General features: G+C 48.0%; 1 protein-coding gene across 2 annotated transcripts in view; it reads left to right on the forward strand.

The window, feature by feature from the left end:
* The window catches only part of PTDSS1 (phosphatidylserine synthase 1), a 371911-nt gene that overhangs the window by 81757 nt on the left and 269139 nt on the right, over positions 1 to 21015 (forward strand). For both annotated transcript variants that reach the window (XM_069220513.1, XM_069220514.1), the window contains exon 2: positions 4417 to 4508. In XM_069220513.1, the coding sequence (XP_069076614.1) occupies positions 4417 to 4508 (92 nt within the window). The remainder of the gene's footprint in view (positions 1 to 4416; positions 4509 to 21015) is intronic.

Consider the following 21015-nt stretch of genomic DNA (forward strand, 5'->3'; position numbering starts at 1 on the left):
GGGGTGCGCAAACACAGAACTCCACCACCAGTCGCCCAGCAGCGCAAAAACAGATAGTCCAAACCAGGGCTTTACATTTATAAAGTAAAGTAAGAACTTTAACACGCACATAAAACTAAGTACTAGACACAACGGGCTACAGGCCTACTTAACTGGTGCTTGGGCTCCTGCAGCTCTGCTCCTGGTTCCTCTGTCCTGGGTGCTAAGCAGAGCCCACAGGTTCGAATTCTAGGGCTGGTATCAAGGCTCAGCTGCAGATTGTACCCGCACTTTTTAACCCCTTTCGCTGCCAAGCCTTATCCCCCCTCAGGTGCCAGGCCTATTTTTTGGTTATTTGGGGCAGTTCGCTCTTAGACCCTCATAACTTTTTGTCCACATAAGCTATCCACCCAAATTTGCTTCCTTTTTTTTCCCAACATCCTAGGGATTCTAGCGGTACCCAGAGTTTGTGGGTTCCCCTGAAGGAGACCAAGAAATGAGCCAAAATACAGCAAAAACTTAATAAAAAAAAAAAAATGAGACAAAAGGACTGCAGAAGAATGCTTATGTTTTTTTTTCTCCTGAAAATGGCATCAACAAAGGGTTTGCAGTGCTAAAATCACCATCTTCTCAGCTTTCAGGAACAGGCAGACTTGAATCGGAAAACCACATTTTTCGACACAATTTTGGCATTTTACTGGGACATACCCCATTTTAAATATTTTTTGTGCTATAGCCTCCTTCAAGTTAGTACAGAAATGGGTGTGAAACCAATGCTGGATCCCGCAAAGCTAAACATTTCTGAAAAGTGGACAAAATTCAGAATTGAGCAAGGGGTAATTTGTGTAGATCCTACAAGGTTTTCCTACAGAAAATAACAGCTAAAATAAAAATGAAATTGAAATTGAGGTGAAAAAAACAGCCATTTCTCTCCACGTTTTACTCTGTAACTTTTTTCTGCAATGTCACATTTTTTTAAAGCAATATACCGTTAGGTCTGCTGGACTCTTCTGGTTGCGGGATATATAAGGCTTGTGGGTTCATCAAGAACCCTAGGTACCCAGAGCCAATAAATGAGCTGCACCTTGCAATGGGTTTTCATTCTATACCGAGTATGCAGCAATTCATTTGCTGAAATATAAAGAGTGAAAAATAGGTATCAAGGAAACCTTTGTATTTCCAAAATGGGCACAAGATAAGGTGTTGAGAAGCAGTGGTTATTTGCACATCTCTGAATTCCGGGGTCCCCATACTAGCTTGTGAATTACAGTGCATTTTTCAAATATAATTTTTTTTTACACACTGTCTTACATTTGGAAGGCAAAAATGTAGAGAAAGGAAAGGGTAAATAACGTTTGTTCTTCTATTCTGTGTTCCCCCAAGTCTCGTGATAAAAATGGTACCTCACTTGTATGGCTAAGCCTAATGCCCACGACAGGAAACGCAACCTGGACACATCACATTTTTACATTGAAATCTGATGTGTTTTTTGCAAGGTGCCTAGCTGTGGATTTTGGCCTCTAGCTCAGCCGGCATTTAGGGAAACCTTCCAAACCTGTGCATTTTTTAAAACCAGACACCTAGTGGAATCCAAGATGGGGTGACATGTGGGGCTCTCACCAGGTTCTGTTACCCCAAATCCTTTGCAAACCTCACAATTTGGCCATAAAAACACTTTTTCCTCACATTTCAGTGACAGAACGTTCTGGAATCTCCTTCCACCCAGCGTGACTGGCGTGGATCCCCTAGTGTTTTTTTACCCAAAGCAAACCTCAAATTTAGCTAAAAAATCTAATGTTTCCCACATTTCTGTGTGGGATCACCACACCGGGATAAATTTCCTACCACCCAACGTTCCCCTCAGTCTCCCGCTAAAAAGGATACCATACTTGTGTAGGTGGGCCAAGTGCCTGTGACAGGAAGAGCCAAAAACATGTCGAACTTGAGGAGGAACAAAAGCGGGTCCAAAAGGGCGGCTTGAAATAAAACATTTTTAGGCTGACAAGTGGGGCAGAATTTTTATTGATATAGATGAGACAATGCTGGGTGGTAGGAATTTTATGGATTGCTGCAGATTCTGGAAGGTTCCATCACAAAAATGTGCAAAGAATGTGTGATTTCCAGCAAAGTTGGAAGTTTGTAGGGCATTGCCATAGCATGGGGGTGGCCCTTGGGGGGGGGGGGAGCACTAGCGCTTCCCCTGAGGGCCAGTACAAGGACGTAATGTCCATGGTGCCCAAGGGGTTAAGTGGCCAGCGGGAACCTGAGTGAAACTTCAACGTCGGACGTATGTTTTTGGTTTAAACAAAATGTTTTCCTCCCTTCAAAGTAACATCTTCATATTTGTGCAGGTTTTAATTAGAAATCTCCTTAATTAAAAAAAAAAAAAAACATGTTAAACTAATGGGTCGGGCTTATTTTATGTGTTTGTCGTGTGCATCAGTGGGTTTTGTACCATGTCAGTGGCCCTGGATAAGAAATGCATGAACTTGCCTTTCAGGGTCATCAGTGGCCTCAGTCCAAGAATAATGCCTTACAAATTTGTCAGTGGCTTCACAAAGTACAATCAGTCCTGTGATAATGGAGACTCGCAGTGCGTCCAACCTGTGGGCATAGTATTCATTAGTGGGCATTAAGGGTCCAACTGCATGCATCCCTCAACAGCCCTATTTGCAGGTAGAGAGCTTCAATGCTCCTACATGGTTCATGCATTAGGGAGCTTAGTAAGTAGCATCTTTAAATCACAAACACTGATTAAAACACTTACAGCCGCTGAGGCATTCCATGCAGAGGCGCCCTATTGAAAGTGGCATGTTTTCTCTGGTGAATTCCAGATTTGTTGAAAATTAACGATTGGCTCCTGTGTTACAGCATCTGACCATCCCTCCACAAACAGTCAGGCGGGCAATGTGCTGGGACGGGCTGGAGGGCAGCTGCTCACCTCAGCTGTATGCAATATTCAGAGCCATTCAGTAAAGAGCAGGAGTGGAAAGAATATCAGGGCACATCCTAGGGTCCCAAAGCTGAGGATTTAAAATGGCTCCATGGCTTTGAGCTCCAGGGGCAGAAAAGCCAGGCACACGAGGCATACCTTCTAGAGTGCCATGACACCCTGTGGCTATACTTCAAGCAGCACATAAGCCCTTACTACTGCTGGCACATGCAGAGCTCACAGTGAGGTGTGTGGTCCAACTAAAGCTCCGTTTGCTGCTTTCAGGTCACATGCTGGGCAAAACTGCTTTTACAGAAGGTTGCATCCCCATTTGCCTCATTCTTTAACAAGGAGTTTATTGCTGAATGCCGGGTGTTTCGGTTTTTACATTTCTTGCATACACTTGCAGGTGAACTGAATAATCTTAATATACCCAGTTACCTTGGCAGCGGTCCACTGTTGTGCCTTTGTAGCTGCAGAACCGAGTGTAAATGTAAAAAGATAAAGCCTTCTTTTTTTCTTGGATGAAATCAAAAGAAACGGGGAGCTAGCTTGAAATCAGAATTTATGGACATCTCTGTTGTGAGTGTTGTTGTTTGTGGTACATGACAGGGCATAGACCAAAGGAGGAGTTCCACCCGCTTTCCCCTGAGGTGGAGAAAAGTGTAACTCTCAGTGGCAGAATTTGAGAACATAGTCTCAGGGCATTGGTCATCGGTGTTATTTTTGCACTCTGTTAGCTTGAGGCATCCCTTAACTGTTGCCGGGAACCTGGTCGTGATTTTTCACGTAAGAAGTAATAAATAGCTAGAATATCCAGAAAGCAAAAAGGTGTAGTCAAGTCTGCTGTGGCAGAGGCACGGTAGTAATTGTAGGGGGTAAGCGGTAGTAAGGCAGGGGCCATGGTAGGCTCTGTGGTAGCTCTTAATTAGTCTGGCTTTGAAAGACGATTGTGTTCGGTATGTTTCAGGTGTTAGTGTATATTAGCAGGCAGCAGAGAAGGTGCTTCCTGGCCTGGAATGGTCCAGACACTTATCAGGTGCAGATGAGCATTTTTCAGTTTATGAGTTGAGCTGTTCTTGGGGATGTTTTACACAGACTTGGGGAATTATCAGAAGGGCAGTCTTGAGTGCATCCTGGACGCAACAGGGTACATTCACAGTTAAGGATACCACTGGTACACTTTTTGGTTATCTTGACGTTACTAGCCCCCTGCGTTTTCTTTAAGACTGAATGTGGCATGCCCTCTCCTCTCTTCAATCCTCTTGTAAAGGGTTTCTCCGTAATCCCACCTTGTGCCAAGAAACGCACAGTTCTGAATAATAACAGACGACTGTTCATAAACTTCTAGAATCCCGTGCGTGGCAGAGTTTTTACCTGGGTTTCATGGGTGGTACATGTTTAAATGTTTTAAGGCTGGTAAATGGCTTGTTTAGAGAACATGTTTTTGGACATATTTTTTGTTTCTAGATGCTTGTTAATGAATGTTTTTCCGTTGTTTATAGGGACGACTCGAGCCAAGAAGACAACATTTGGAAGGGAATCCTCTCTGTCATATTCTTCTTTCTAATTGTTAGTGTTTTGGCTTTTCCTAATGGTAAGTGGCTACGTGTCTGCTGATTGTTTTGGTGTTTTGGATATTCCTTAACTTCATATCAGGTCTATTAGGATGTGCGCAGGCACAACACAAGCAATAATCCAGTCAGCTGCTCTGCTTAGTAGTGGTTGGGCCCACAACGCTGTCCGTGTGTCAGGGAACCACGAGTGATCTCTGACGTTTTCCAGGGCCAACGTCTGTAAGTCAGGAATGGTACAGAGAAACCTCTATCCCAGGCTCTTAGTACATGTTTGAGTAGGTCTCCTGTCTGTGGCAGGATGGAATGATGCCAGTCTCTGAAGTGATATTCTGGCAACTACTGCTGCTCCTAATACCCTATGCTCCTTAGTGTGCTGGTGTCAACTGATTCAAAAATAGCATCATCATATTACTTCTCTATCAAAACCTTACAATTAAATAAAAATAGTGAAATGCATAACATCATTTGATGGTTTGTTTGGCAAGCCGGATTGCTAGGTGGTCGAAATCAAACACTGTCAAATAATTAAGCATTTAAATGTAAAACCGTTTTTGTGTGAGGATTTCCTAGTTACCCTTGGTAGCTTGGAATGAGTAGCACGGCTTTCTTCACATCACATGAACAGTAGCAACAAATATTCCAATTGATCAGCTAAAATAGTTGTGTTAATCTAGTTAAAGCTGCGTACAGTAGGTTCCAATCTGTAGTCCCTTATTTAGCAGAAATCCAAAACGCCAGCTACTGTGAGTGCAGAGTAAACATGAACAAAATGTCTGCCAGGCGCTGTACCAAAAATAACTTTCAAAGGTGCGGTAAAAAACCCACAAATTAAATATTATTATTATCATTATATCTGAAAGTGAAATACAAATTCACATTTGATATTGCAAATATAATTGAAATCATTCAATAAAATGCCGGACAACCAAATCAGCTATTCTACCCTTCATCCATCTTCATCATCACCCTGACTTCATTAGACGTTCGATTGACTTTAACGTGTTCCTTACATTCCTCATCCCTTCCATCCACAACAAATCACACCGCAGGTAATTTTTTTTGTTTTTGCTTTTTAATGGAAACAAACCGCTCAAAGTAAAGCTCATAATCCAGTCTAAACAGAGGAACTACTATCCATTGTGGGTTTTGGGATTCAACCCACATTTCATTCGTGATTTAGTAAGACTCCCCCCTTTTTTTTTTTTTGCACATCCATCAGTGTTTAATGACTGAAAGATTCCCGGGGGAGGGGCGGGCTTGAGGTTGCAGAATTGCAGAAACTTTCCTGTGTGCCAATATAGTATAATGTAGGTCCATCCCAAAATGTCTTGCTAAAGCAATTTGTATTTTAAATCCCTCTTTTGAGAAATGGCACTGCCAGATGGAGAAGAAATATGCTGACTAGGTGAAAGAATAGCTTATCTGTGTTTTTGGGTTGGCAGCACAACTGGGGAGACAGTGTGAAGTAATTGGTGTGTGTGTTAGGTTGTCCTATTGAACATTAGAACATGCATGCCCTGCTCCAGTGTCCACGACTGCAAGACAAGGAGGTTTATTGACTCCCATCCCTAGGGCTCTTAAAATCAATGTCCTCTTTGCAAGCACCGTCTTTTGCATGTTGTGAGGCTTTCGAAATAATCCTGAAATTCATTAGATCAACAGAGCTCTGGCAAAACGCCATATGGCTTCATTTTGTCATTTTAGTCCGCTGTTTTCTTCCTTTACAAACTTCGTTCTTGGCTTTTCATAATTGTTTTTAAAGCAACTGTTGCCACTCCTGTTTTTTTGTATCCATTTTCTCTCACATTTGTTTTGGTTCCTCACCATCTCACTTTTCCAACTTTCTTTCTTCCTTTCCTGGAACCACCATCATACTTTTCTCACAAATGTTCATTCCAAAAACACGTGCTGCATCTCCGGACTTGGCTTTGCTGTTCATCCATTTATTATTGCCTTTGCCACTTTCCGTTGGTGTGAGCTCTTTCCCCCCTTTTTGCTCTGCCAGAATTATTTTTGATTCTGTTTGCAACACTGGAAAGAACCGTACCACGGACATCAGCTGCATATTAACTATTTTGAATAAAAGATCTTATGAATAACTGTGTATCATATTCATTTGAACAATGTAGATTCTAGAAAATTAGAATTTTTCTCCTAGAAAGAAGTGCAATAAAAATGTGCGGTTCCTGGGGGTGTCTCAATATGTTGGAGATAATTACAATATGAGAAATGTCTGAAGGTAAGGCAATTAAGAAATGAAACACGCCAGTGTTATCATCCTGCAACTCTGTTATGTGTATTTGATGCAAGCGCTGAAGTGCTTTGTCCTCGGTTTATTTGCTCCTCTGCATATCCGTTCCACCCCACTTTTATATCGTTATCCTATCGCCCTCTGAGCCATGAGCATCTTCGTAACATCGCAGTCGTCCTCTCTGGGTGTCGCATCTCCATCAGCCCTTCTTTCATCTCCTGATTGTTGGCACCCTTCCAAACGGATCAGTCTTTCAACTCCCTTCTCTCCTGCGCCCTCCTGTCTCACCAGCAAGGGTTATCTACTACCCATTTCTTCTGCTGTGGTGCACAGGTGCGGTCTGCACTCTTCCATTTCATGTCCGCCCACGTGAATATTCTCTTAATGCTCATTGCAGTTTTGACAAATATGTTCTACATGCCTCTCACACTGCAAGGATTCCAAAGTGTAGCCCAAATAAGTGCAGCCAAGCCTGTTTGCTCCCTGGTTGGAACTCTTACCCGCTTGAGATTCGGAACATTTGTCAAGCCAGGCAATATTAGCCACCTGGTGCCGATTTGCATATTTAACACACTGTCCCAGTATACAGTGTTGCACGCAGTGCGCCTCGCACAGGTTGGGACGATGCACCCACCACGTACAGAACAAAATGTGCTGTCCTCAGTGCAGACTCAAACTCTCACAGTTGAAAGGAGATTGCACCAGGTAAAGCCAGAGATGTTGCTTGGTCTATCGTTTAAGAGGGGGCAGGGATCTTCCTTCAGGCGGATGCCGTTTGTGACTGCGCCAACTTGTGAAGGAGTGCCGGGATGTGTTTGTGACTGAACCAACCTGTGAAGGTGTGCCGGGATGTGTTTTTGACTGAACCAACCTGTGAGTTTGTGACTGCACCTTCCTGTGAAAGACTGCTGGATTGTGTATGGGACTCGTGTGACTCCTCCCAATTGGCTCCTTTGTGGGCCACACTGACTATGCACCACCTCATATAGTGCACAATCAGGGCTCCAACCATTGCCTTGTTTGCTTCTGTGTCCGCTCTGTAATTCGGCACGGACACTAGGGCAAAGGCTTTTCCTAGTCTGCCTGGGGCCACATCCTCATGTAAATTGCTTTCATGATTCATATTACAGTTGTGTTAACGAAGTAAGTATTTCATTTCTACCGTTGAAGGGATCATATCTCTCTTCTCATCCTTTACTGTAAAAACTATAACATCAGAATTGTATGTTTTCAATTGTAAAAAAAACATTGACGTACTTTTTGCTAAAAGGGATTTGATCATTTTATTGATATTGATCGTGTTTAGATTTGAAGATAAGGACTAAGCTAACAACAGTGTGTTAAAAATGCAGTTTAGATGTGCCAAAATCATACATTAAGCCTATGCTACTTCCTGTCCTCTGGCTAATTGTTTTTGTCTGATATCCTGTAACAACCTAACATGACAGTGTCAAATTGCAAATGGCCTCTTTGTATGCAATTCTGCGTTTGGAAAAGTAAATACGTAGTTGACCCCCCACAAATAGTCAGGAAACGATTGTCTGCTTAGTCAAGAGTAAAAATGTAGTTCTTTGAGCTATCTGAGCTGACTTTGCTAAGTCGGTTACAGCCTGTTATTTTACATACATTTAATGTGCTGGTGTATGTGCAGCTGTTTACTTAGATACCCCCTGTGTACCCCCATAAAGGTACAATACAGCTGGTGCCTTGTCTCGTTCTTTGATATGAAAACTAAAATTAGGTATCCACGATCAGGCTTTGTACAAGCATTACTGGACTGACTATGTATTTGAAATACTCATTTTTTTTTTTTCGAGGCATAGCCGGAGGATGGTGAAAAGGCAAGTGACAAGCCGCGCCATAATCTTCAGCATCTAATTTATTGATGTATACACAGTTAGAAGGTTTGTTGATGAACCTTCTGCCCTGTAGGATGGTTTTCATAACCCAGGTTTGGCAAAGATGCACCTGTCGTCTTGAGAGAGGGCTTTTCTTTTTTTGAGCAAGATTTGCCTGGACCGGTCACAAGTAATCTTAAAAGCCACATACTGCCCAAGAAGAGCGTGGTATGTGCGTCTGATGCACCTCTCCCTGTGCCCCCCACTGTTTCCCTCAAATGGGAGATCTCTTCTCGCAATCACAGGGGCTGGCACTGCACCCCGGCCTCCTTTGCCTCCTCCTTAATGCCTGGAGATTAAGCAGGGTAACATCAGTAATTTTTCTCTCTCTCTCCTGAAGTGGTAAATGTTATCCTCGACGCCCGTAGACACTCCACGAAAACAGTATAGACTGGGAGACGAGGTAGGTTTCTTAGATGGTATACAGACAACTCAGTACAGCCTCTCAAGGCCCACCTATTGGTTTGCTGTTAGCCCAACAGAAGTGCACAGTGGGCACAATAAAGTGCTACTTATCCACTTTGTCAGTATTTCTCTGTATCCCACACCACATGTCCCTCTTTAAATTGCCAAAAGTCATGAGATATCTGAAAAGCCTCACCACCATGTTTCGCCCTTCTCCTTTCATAATGCTTCAATGAGATGTTAATAATGTTCATATGTTTTTAACACATTCCTCGTTTTAGCCTTTGCACACTTGCCAGTTGTGACTGCTTACTTTTAATACAGTTTTCCTTGGAGCTATGGGGTGTGTCAGTGAGTTGCAGGCACTTTGCGTCTACCTCCTCTTCAATATCTCCTTTCCGGATAAGCTGATTCTTAGAACCAGAGCTGATTTCCTAATCATGGTGTTCTGATGGATACAACTACCTGTGGATTCCTCACCTAAAGAATTTTTCCCACGCGCCAGCTCTCGACGGAAATTTTCTTCTAGCTCTGCACGTCGACGATGGCGGCACAATTGCCCAACTCCCACACGACGCCGTATGATGTCATCCAGGCAATAAGAGGTCCTTGTCGACGTGCAGACGTCAGTTCCCTTTTTTCCGTGCCTTCGAGTAACGTTTTTTTCTTCAAGGCTATCAGGGAGCTACAGTTTCACTTCAGTGTAACAATGTTGCAGCCAAGGAAGTCAGGTTTTAAACCCTGTAAGCAGTGCGGATGTCGGATGTCGGTCACAGACCCACACGACAATTGCTTGTGGTGTCTTAGTTCTGACCACAAAGTCGAGGCGTGTGGTTCATGTCAACGCATGAATCCAAAGGCCCTGAAGGAACGGGAGGCCAAGTTGTTTCTGGCACGGTCCAAGAAAAAGAAGGAGAAACATCATCATATGGAATCTTCTTCTAAATCCTCGAGGTCTCATCGGCGTCATCGGGTCTCTTGGTGCCGCATGGATCACTGCGCCGGTCGAGCAGGGACCGCTCCCGTTCGAGGTCACCATCGGCTCGACGTCGACCAACTTGGGAGGTCAATCCAACTGTTACGCCTCTGACGATTCCAGCTTCACTGACGTCTCCACTGTCAGGTTAAGATGTTGATCTGCATCAGGAGCCAAGGGCTTCTCTGGAGCAGATGGAGATGCCCGAGCTGACGCCGGCTTCGCCTAAAGCACCAGCTCCTCAAAGTTATCCGGCGCCGGGCACGGATCCAGCAGCATTCCTTAATGCAATGTTTAATATCTTCGCCACCATGGCGCCGGGAGGTGTGCATGCGGGGCCATCAGGTCCGTTGGCCTTCGACATGGGTGTTCCGGCTTCTTATAGACCGACGCCCTTCATGCCCTTTCTTCCTTCAGGAAGTACTGGTCCGGTGCCTATGGGGTCGCCTAGAAGACCGGTGACGCCGACGACGTCCAACGCCCCAGCGCCGATGGGTTCGCCACGGATCCAATCGACATTAAAGATGCCTGTGGCGCAGAGGGATCTGGCGTCGGATGAGTCAGAGGATTGACGCCGTCCGATGTCTTCGCGTCGGCTGACGCCTTATCGACGCCAGGGATCGAATTCAGGCTCCGCTCCAGAAGGTTGCCTCTGAGGCTGCTAGAGGAGCAGGAGTATGAGAAGCAGCACTGGGAGGAGGGAGAGATTATGGAGCCGTCAGGGGACCTGCAAGGATTGGACACGGCAAGTGGTCTAGACACTTCCCCGGAGTGGGACTTGGCTTCTCCAGGGGAGTATACAGAGGAGGCTGCCTCTTTTCATGTCGTGGTACGGAAGGCAGCGGACATTTTGGACCTTCCTCTTCCAGCTGCGGATGTCAAGACCAACATCCTTACTGAGGTGTTACATCCAGCATCAGCTGTGGCGAAGCCGCTTCTTCCATTCCATGAGGCACTTATGGACCCTATTAGAGAGGTGTGGAAGAAGCCTGTGACTTCGACTGCCGTGAACAGCTCGGTGGTGAGAAGATATCGAGTGGCCCCAGGTGATCTGGCGTTTTTGTCCAAACACCTGACTCCGGAGAGTTTGGTTGTGCAGGCTTCGTGTTCCTCTCGCTCTGCTTTGGGATCGTTTCCAGGAATTCCCGCAGACAGGGAGTCTAAGAGAATGGACCAGTCTGCTAAGAAGGCCTTCTCTTCATGTAGCATGGCTTTGAAATCCACAAATGCTACTTGCATTTTAGGAAGATATATTTATGCCCTTATGGACGAGGCCAAGGGGCACCCTGGATTGTCTCAGGTGGTGCAGAACCTTTTGTCGGACGCTCAGGCGGCGGCGACCCAGGTGATTCAGTCTGGACTGGACACCTCGGACTCGGTGGCCAGGACTATGGGCACGTCCAAAGCGACGAGGCGGCATGCCTGGCTGCAATCGTCCGGGTTCTCTCCTGATGTACAGACAACACTGCTTGACCTGCCATTTGATGGAGACACACTTTTTGGAGCGAAAGCCGACTCTGCCTTGGAGCGGTTTAAGGAGAGTAGGGCCACGGCAAGACCTTTGGGACTACAAGCAGCCACCTCCTCTTCTTTAAGATCATTTAGGAGGTTTATGGGATTTGGTCATGGTGCTTCCTTTCGTGGCAGGCTCCATGCGGCAGGATAGCAATCTTCAGGAGCTCTCCCTTATAGATCCTTCAGGGGCAGGGGTAGAGTACGCACTGGAGGGGCTGCCCAGCAGCACTCTGCCTCTTCCTCTTCCTCCGGAGGGGTGCAGCAGGGAAAGTAACCTTAGTTCTACATCACTCCCTGTTCACACATCTCCTGTAGGGGGGAGACTGTATCACTTTCTTCACATGTGGGAGTTGATAACATCAGACTCCAGTGGCACCGATATTGTGGGGAAAGGTTATACTCTTCCCTTTTGGGAGTTTCCTCCTCCCATTTCCCCCCCCCGCCCATCATTCTGTTCGGAAGACCATCTTCTGTTACTGCAACAGGAGGTGCTACCCCTTTTGTCGAAAGGCGCAGTGGAGTTGGTTCCAGAGCAGGAAAGGGGTCAGGGCTGCTATTCAGTAGTGTCTGTGTGTGCAGTTTTAAACTACCAACTCACCCTGGCAAGTGTACCCACTTGCCGGGCCCAAATCTTCCCTTTTTGTACATGTAAGGCACCCCTAATGTGGGCCCTAGATAACCCCATGGGCAGGGTGCAGTGTATGTTAAAGGTAGGACATGTACTGATGGGTTTTACATGTCCTGACAGTGAAATACTGCCAAATTCGTTTTTCACTGTTGCAAGGCCTATCTCTCTCATAGGTTAACATGGGGACTACCTTTAAATATCTTAAGTGCAGTTTCCTGTTGGAAGCAGAGAGAGATATGGAATTTGGGGTCGCTGAACTCCCAATTTAAAAATACACCTTTTGGTAAAGTTAGTTTTTAGATTGTCAGTTTGAAAAATGCCACTTTTAGAAAGCTGGCATTTTCTTGCTTAACCATTCTGGGCCTCTGCCTGCCTGTGGAATCCACGTCTGGGTCAGACTGACATTTGGGCTGTTTGTGAATTTCCTCTAGACAGTGACACAAAGGGAGCTGGGTATGTAGCCTGCATATCTAGATGAGACTCCTGAGCAGGGGTGGGGAGGGAGGAGCGGACACTAACACCTGAAAGGGCTGTGCCTGTCCTCACACAGTAAGTCTCCAACCCCCTGGTGTGTGTCTGGGCCAAGGCCTGGTGCAAGGCAGGATCTTGTGAACAACAAAGACTTTCCTTTGAAGTTTGCCTACTTCAAAGACAGAAAGGGGTATAAGTAGTGGACCTAAAACCCCAGACTTTTAGAACACTTCTAGATCAAGAGGAACCTCTGCCAAGGAGAAGAGCTGGAGGAGTACTGTCCCTTTCCTGTCTGTGCTTTGCTGGGTTGGCCTGCAGTTGCTGCATCTGCCTAGGAAAGAGCAAAGACTGGACTTTGCTGTTGTAGGAAGAGAAAAATATATTTTCTTAGTTTATTTTAAGAACCACAGGTTCAAGATTTACAAGTAATACTTCAAATGAAAGGTATTTCACTTAGGTACTTTAGGAACTTAGAATTAGCAAAATAGCATGTACAGTTTTCACAAAAATGGCAATAAGCTATTTTAAAACTAGACACAGTGCAATTTTCAACAGTTCCTGGGGGAGGTAAGTGTTTGTTAGTTTTACAGGTAAGTAAACCACCTGCAGGGTTCAAAGTTGGGTCCAAGGTAGCCCACTGTTGGGGGTTCAGGGCAACCCCAAAGTTACCACACCAGCAGCTCAGGGTCGGTCAGGTGCAGAGGTCAAAGTGGTGCCCAAAACACATAGGCTTCAATGGAGAAGGGGGTGCCCCTGTTCCAGTCTGCCAGCAGGTAAGTATCCGCGTCATCGGAGGGCAGACCAGGGGGGTTTTGTAGGGCACGGGGGACACACAAGTCAGCACAAAAAGGACACCCTCAGCTGCACGGGGGCGGCCGGGTGCAGAGTACAAACAGGCGTCGGGTTTGCAATAGGTTTCAATGGGAGACCCAGGGGTCTCTTCAGCGAAGCAGGCAGGCAAGGGGGGGCTCCTCGGGGTAGCCACCACCTGGGCAAGGGAGAGGGCCACCTGGGGGTCGCTTCTGCACTGGAGGTCAGATCCTTCAGGTCCTGGGGGCTGCGGGTGCAGTGTCTTTACCAGGCGTCGGGTTCTTTGAAGCAGGCAGTCGCGGTCAGGGGGAGCCTCTGGATTCCCTCTGCAGGCGTCGCTGGGGGAGCTCAGGGGGGTCAACTCTGGCTACTCACAGGGTCGCAGTCGCCGGGGAGTCCTCCCTGTAGTGTTGTTTCTCCGCAGGTCGAGCCGGGGGCGTCGGGTGCAGAGTGCAAAGTCTCACTCTTCCGGCGGGAAGCGTGTGGTCTTAAAAAGTTCCTTCTTTGTTGCAAAGATGTTTCTTCTTTGGAGCAGAGCCACTTGGTCCTTTTAGATGCATGGTAGTCCTCTGAGGCTTCAGAGGTCGCTGGACCCTGTGGAACGTGTCGCTGTTGCAGTTTTTCTTGAAGTGGGGAGACAGGCCGGTAGAGCTGGGGCCAAAGCAGTTGGTGTCCCCGTCTTCTCTGCAGGGCTTTCAGGTCAGCAGTCCTTCTTCGTCTTAGGTTGCAGGAATCTATCTTGCTAGGTTCTGGGAGCCCCTAAATACTCGATTTAGGGGTGTGTTTAGGTCTGGGGGGTTAGTAGCCAATGGCTACTAGCCCTGAGGGTGGCTACACCCTCTTTGTGCCTCCTCCCTGAGGGGAGGGGGGCACATCCCTAATCCTATTGGGGGAATCCTCCATTTGCAAGATGGAGAATTTCTAAAAGTCAGAGTCACCTCAGCTCAGGACACCTTAGGGGCTGTCCTGACTGACCAGTGACTCCTTCTTGTTTTTCTCATTATCTCCTCTGGCCTTGCCGCCAAAAGTGGGGCCCTGGCGGGAAGGGGCGGGCATCTCTACTAGCTGGAGTGCCCTGGGGCACTGTAACAAAGGGGGGGTGAACCTTTGAGGCTCACCGCCAGGTGTTACAGTTCCTGCAGGGGGAGGTGAGAAGCACCTCCACCCAGTACAGGCTTTGTTACTAGCCACAGAGTGACAAAGGCACTCTCCCCATGGGGCCAGCAACATGTCTGGTCTGTGGCAGGCTGGTAAAACTAGTCAGCCCACACTGGAAGTCGGGTATGTTTCCAGGGGGCATCTCTAAGATGCCCTCTGGGGTGTATTTCACAATAAAATGTACACTGGCATCAGTGTGCATTTATTGTGCTGAGAAGTTTGATACCAAACTTCCCAGTTTTCAGTGTAGCCATTATGGTGCTGTAGAGTTCGTGTATGACAGACTCCCAGACCATATACTCTTATGGCTACCCTGCACTTACAATTTCTAAGGTTTTGCTTAGACACTGTAGGGGCATAGTGCTCATGCACCTATGCCCTCACCTATGGTATAGTGCACCCTGCCTTAGGGCTGTAAGGCCTGCTAGAGGGGTGACTTATCTATGCCATAGGCAGTGTGAGGTTGGCATGGCACCCTGAGGGGAGTGCCATGTCGACTTAGTCATTTTCTCCCCACCAGCACACACAAGCTGGCAAGCAGTGTGTCTGTGCTGAGTGAGGGGGACTCCAGGGTGGCATAAGACATGCTGCCGCCCTTAGAGACCTTCCCTGGCATCAGGGCCCTTGGTACCAGGGGTACCAGTTACAAGGGGCTTACCTGGATGCCAGAGTGTGCCAATTGTGGAAACAAAGGTACAGGTTAGGGAAAGAACACTGGTGCTGGGGCCTGGTTAGCAGGCCTCCGCACACTTTCAAATCCTAACTTGGCATCAGCAAAGGCAAAAAGTCAGGGGGTAACCATGCCAAGGAGGCATTTCCTTACAGCTGTGTATCCTACTTTTGAAGTTACTCCAATGGCTTGGACTGAGCTTGCCTCCTGTTAAGAAGTTTTAGGTACAGCAAAGACTTCACCTACCAGCCTCTGGGTTCACTTGCTGTGGACTCTAACTCGCCAGCGGGTGCCTACTCGAATTTCTAGGCCCTTGTGATTGAAAGCTGGTGAAAAACCAAGTGCACTGACTTCGAGCGACACCCCGACGGATGCTGCAGCTTGACCCCGCGACGCCACCTGCAACTGAAGCCGTGATCCCCGCTGGAGTGCGACGACCCTGACTGACATCACAGGCTTGATGCTGCAGCATTCCTGTTGAAGTCCACGACTCTGAGTTCCAAAGTGCTGTGTCACCGATGTCAGTGACACCCAACTCTGCTGTGGCACCTGCAGCCTACTAGCGTGACCGCAACCCCATAAGGTCGACCCGCCGCATCTTGACTGCCGGACATTGACTCCACCAGAAGTGTAAGGAATTGACGTTTCACATCTTGGCCGCCTCATCTCCACAGCTCAGCAGCAAGGACCCACCGCTTTGCATCAATGCCTTCACTCCTTTGCTCCGCACCACCGGAACCGTCGCTGCACCCGATCCAGATACGCCTTGATCCTCGACTCCGTGCACTGGCTTGTTTCCTCATTTTCACAAGGTACTGTACCTGGGGGTCTGTGCGAATCCGTGACTGGCGCCATTGGTGTTGGATTGTTGGGAATGACTCCGTCATAATACCGTAATAGCACCAAATTGAAGCATTTGTGTTTCTAAGCGCTATATTCAAGTTTAATCTTTGAAATTTCCAAAACATTCCAACCTTTGTTTGTGTATGCTGGATTTTTGTTGTTCTGTCTTTGTTCTACTCAGATTAATGGTGGCTATCTTTCTAAACTGGTGTGGAGTCCTTTTGTGGTGTTTTCACGGTGTTACTGTGTGTGACTTTACAAATACTTTACACATTGCAACTGAGATAAGCCTGACTGCTTGTGCCAAGCTACCAAGGGAATGAGCAGGGGTTATCCTAGTTGTGTATCTCGCTTACCCAGACTAGAGTGAGGGTCCCTGCTCAGATAGAGTGCAAACTGACGGCCAACCAGAGACCCCATTTCTAACATAAGAAGAATTTTTTTTTAAGTCAGAGAAATTTAAAGTGACAAAAAAAAGTTCCATAATCTGAACATTTTTCTGCACTTTAAATTTCTCCCACTTAAAAAAACCCCTATATTTTTAGTTATAAATATGTCCTGTCTACCAGCCACTGAGAAGCAGGGTGCCTGCTGTATGTAAATGTGACACTTTGAAATGGGAGAAACGTAAAATGAAGTTAACTCAATGATTAAGGTAGCTCTTCATTTTAATTTTCTCCCATTTAAAAGCATTCAGAAACATTTTGTTCTCACACTTCAATACTGAGTTGATATCAACTCTTATTTAAGAGTTAAATACATCAGTCCTTCAGTTCTTCGCCTCTGTGCCCCAACCTGGATCATAAAACAGAGTGGAGCACTGTTCATTATCAAGCCCTGGTGACAACAGCTGAAAAGGCTTGACTAAAATTATCAAAGACTTCATTAACTGTAATTGAAAAATGCAACACTTTGTTAACCCAGCCTTTCTTAAAAAAATAAATCATGGCTGCAAGCTACTCTGAAGGTGCTACCAGTAGCTCGCAGTTGACCGATTAAAGACACCTGTTCTAGAGACCCTTTAGCTTTCCAGAAGTGACACATACTTTCCTTGCCGTAAAAGCAGCCCCATTGCTTGTTGAGACCACTTTACTAGTGACTGTCACGCAGTGACATTTACACACATCCCAGTGCCCGTAATTACCGGTTGGATGACGGACCCACGCATGCTTTTTCAATGCCATCATTACTACGCATGTGTCTTTACCCCACGTCTTTACAAAGAAAACTATCTAATAGAGACTTCTAGTTGCAGATTCCTTACCTAAGAATTTTCCCCAGGCGTCAGACTGGATCCAGAGATTTTTCTTCGAGCAATACCCTTGCGCGTCGGTAGGTGGCATCAGTTGACTCTGCAGGCATTGTAGGCGTCGTGGTCGCCGTGATGACGTCGGGAGTAGTACATAGACGCCGCCCTCGCGCAGTGACGTGAGTTCTTTTCTTTCCGCGCCACGCGCTGATCTGGAGAAGAGCTCCCCTAAGCTATTTTTGGGCTGAATTCAACTGTTTTGTCAAAGTTTTTTGTGTGAGACTTTGGTGTGTCGCGATGTCCCCGAAGACCGGGTTCAAGCCTTGTGAGGACTGCCATCGGACGATGTCGATGATGGATCTTCATAGCGTTTGTCTGTGGTGCCACGAGCGCAACCACGACCCAAAGTCGTGCTCAGAGTGTCTGGCCAAGCACCCGGAGCGGTCCCTAAAGCGAATGGGAGCCCGGCACTCGACTCTGCTTAGGTTCCGGTCGCGCTTGAGAGGAAGGTCTCGAGATGGGTTGCGGAGTCATCACCACTCGTCTTCTTCGAAATCCTCGGATCAAGGTAAGAAGAAGAGGAAGTCGAAGAAGTCCCATCGCTCTCCGACTTCGCCCCGTCGCTCGGCCGACGTGACGCGGGCCGAGCGTTCACACACTAGGCCTCTGTCCTCGGAGCCTGCGTCTGGGTTGACTCTGTGCTTCTCCGAGTTTCCCAGAGGCGGAAGGACCCCCGCCCAACTGAAAGGGTTTTACGAGGCCATGCGCCTCATATTTGGGCGGGCTGACCCCTATACCGCGCCTTCAGGCCCAAAAGGTTCGGCTGAGGGGCCTTCGTGTTCCGCGCTGGCGGTTTTGGCCCCGCCACCAAGGTCACCTCCGGATCCGAGCGCGGATCTGCACCGGCGCCGGTCGCACCCTCAAGACCTTCCCTGGCGCTGGGTCGATTATCGACGCTCCCGACATGGGTAGTGCCCACTATCGATGTCGACCCCATTCTTGTCCCTGACGACTCGAGGTCGGAGCGGTGTCAGCCGACAGCGCCTTCGGCATTAGTGGGGCTATTCGCCCCAGGTCGGATTCGGACCCTTTTTCCTATGGGTACGAATATGGGGAGGAATTGGAGGGGTCCCTGGACCCTTATTAATACCAGGATGACCCTGCTATGGACTGGGCACAGGATTTGGGTGAAGCCAGTGGTCTGGATACTTCTCCCGATGCTGGCATGCTGTCTCCTCCTACCGTGGCTACGGCAGAGGGAGCAACTTATAGTATGGTGGTCAGTAGGGCAGCTGAGGTCCTCGCCTTGAGCTACCTACTGTAGAAGTCAAGTCTAATCTCCTGACGGAGGTGCTTCAGCCTGGGGATTCTACTTCAGAACCCCTTTTACCATTCAATGAGGCCCTCACCGATGTCCTTTTGGGTACATGGTCCAAACCCAACACAGGGGCTCCTGTGAACAGGACTATCGCTCTCCGCCATTAGCCCGCTCCTAATGATCCAAAATTCCTGTCCCAACACCCCACACTGGAGAGTCTTGTTATGCAGGCTTCCTCTTCTTCAGGCGCGTTCCCTTCCGCACTCCCGGGTAGGCTGGGACAGCTTGACAAGAAGTTGTTTTCTTCCTCCAGTCTTGCGCTGGGGTCTGTGAAAACTGCATGCCTTTTGGGCAGTTATACCCACTCCCTGTGGGATGCAGTTGTGCAAGTCCTGCTGCAGATACTGGAGGAGGCCTGTGCTATCGTTTCCCAAGCAGTGAACGATGGGAGAGACGCGGTGAAGTTCACAATCTGTTGTGGGCTGGATACGACCGACTCTCTGGGCAGATCGGTTGCAACGACAGTGGCCTTACGGCACCACGCCTGGTTACGTTCTTCTGGTTTGTCCTGGGATGTCCAACAGTCACTCATGGACATGCCCTTTGATGGCACCCGTCTCTTCGGAGACAAAGCCGACTTGGCCTTGGAGACATTTAAGGATTCCCGGGCTACGGCTCGGTCCCTCGGTCTTTCCTCTGCCACTCGCCCACCACAGTCCGCTTTTCGTCCCTTTCGTGGACACGGAAGGGGGGGCCCAGTCGCGTCCTCCACACAGCCACAGTGGCACGCACGCTGGACACGGAATCCCACGTGGGGGTGGGACAGGGATCCAGAGGTCTGTGCAGTCCACCTCTGCCCCGCTGCAGCCTCCAAACCCTCCTAGTCCGTCCCCTCACTCCCGCCCAATTGGAGGCAGGATCCGCCATCACCTACCCCACTGGGAACATATCACCACAGATGGGTGGGTTTTACAAATCATTAGGAAAGGCTACTCCCTCCCTTTCGAATCTGCTCCACCACACATGCTACCATCCTTCCATCATCTTCCGGAGGATCATTTGACGCTTCTCCGCTAGGAAGTCGCGGCTCTCTTGGCCAAGGGAGTTATAGAAAAGGTCCCTGTGCCAGAAGTAGGTTGTGGTTGTTATTCCCACTACTTTCTGATACCAAAGAAGGATAAGGGCTTATGTCCTATCCTAGACCTTCGGGACCTGAACTACTTCCTCAAGAAGGAGAAATTCTAAATGCTCACCATGGCTCAGATTTCGTCTGCCTTAGACCCAGGAGACTGGATGGTAGTGCTGGACTTGCAGGACGCTTATTTCCACATCTCTATCCTGCCTGCCCAAAGACGTTACCTACGATTCGTGGTAGGTCACTAGCACTTTCAGTTTACCGTGCTCCCCTTTGGCCTTACCAGTGCCCCTCGGGGGTTCACGAAAGTGATGGCAGTGGTTGCAGCTCATCTGCGCAGGTTAGGGGTCTCAGTCTTCCCCCTACCTCGACTACTGGCTGTTGAAGGCGGACTCGCCCCAGACAGTTGTCTCCCACCTTCAGACTACGGCGAAACTCCTGCACACGATGGGGTTCACTATAAACGTGCCGAAGTCACACCTGACTCTCCTCTCAGACGCTCCCTTTCATCGGAGCAGTTCTGGACACAGCGCAGTTTTGGGATTATACTCCCGAAAAGCGAGTCCAAGACATTTAGGCTATGATTCCAATCTTTCAGCCTCGGTCTTGGGTTTCAGTGAGACTGACTCTGAGGCTGCTGGGCCTCATGGCCTCCTGCATCTAGTAACACATTCCAGATCGCATATGCGGGCTCTGCAGTGGGGCCTGAAGTTCCAGTGGGCGCAGCATCAGGGGAAATCTCTTAGACATGGTTCAGATCTCAGAGGGGACTGCGAAAGACCTGAAGTGGTGGCTTTCGAATCTGAATTGGGTCCTCGGCATATCCCTCTCCCTTCCCAAACGAGATCTCTCTATAGTGACAGCTGCGTCACTGCTGGGTTGGAGCGGCCACATGAGAGAGGCGGAGATCAGAGGTCTCTTGTCTCCGGTGGAATCTGGGCTCCATAGAAATCTGCTGGAGCTCCGGGTGATCAGGCTTGCGTTGCAAGCATTCCTTCCCTCTCTCAAAGGCAAAGTAGTACAGGTGTTCATGGACAATACTACCACCATGTGGTACTCCAACAAACAGGGCAGAGTAGGATCCTGGACCCTTTGTCAGGAGGCAGTACGCCTCTGGACATGGCTTGAACATCAGGGCATTACCCTGATGGTTCAACATCTGGCGGGTTCCCTCAACGCCAGAGCAGACAAACTCAGCCG

Source organism: Pleurodeles waltl, chromosome 2_2 (genome assembly GCF_031143425.1).
Source record: "Pleurodeles waltl isolate 20211129_DDA chromosome 2_2, aPleWal1.hap1.20221129, whole genome shotgun sequence".
Taxonomy (NCBI): domain Eukaryota; kingdom Metazoa; phylum Chordata; class Amphibia; order Caudata; family Salamandridae; genus Pleurodeles; species Pleurodeles waltl.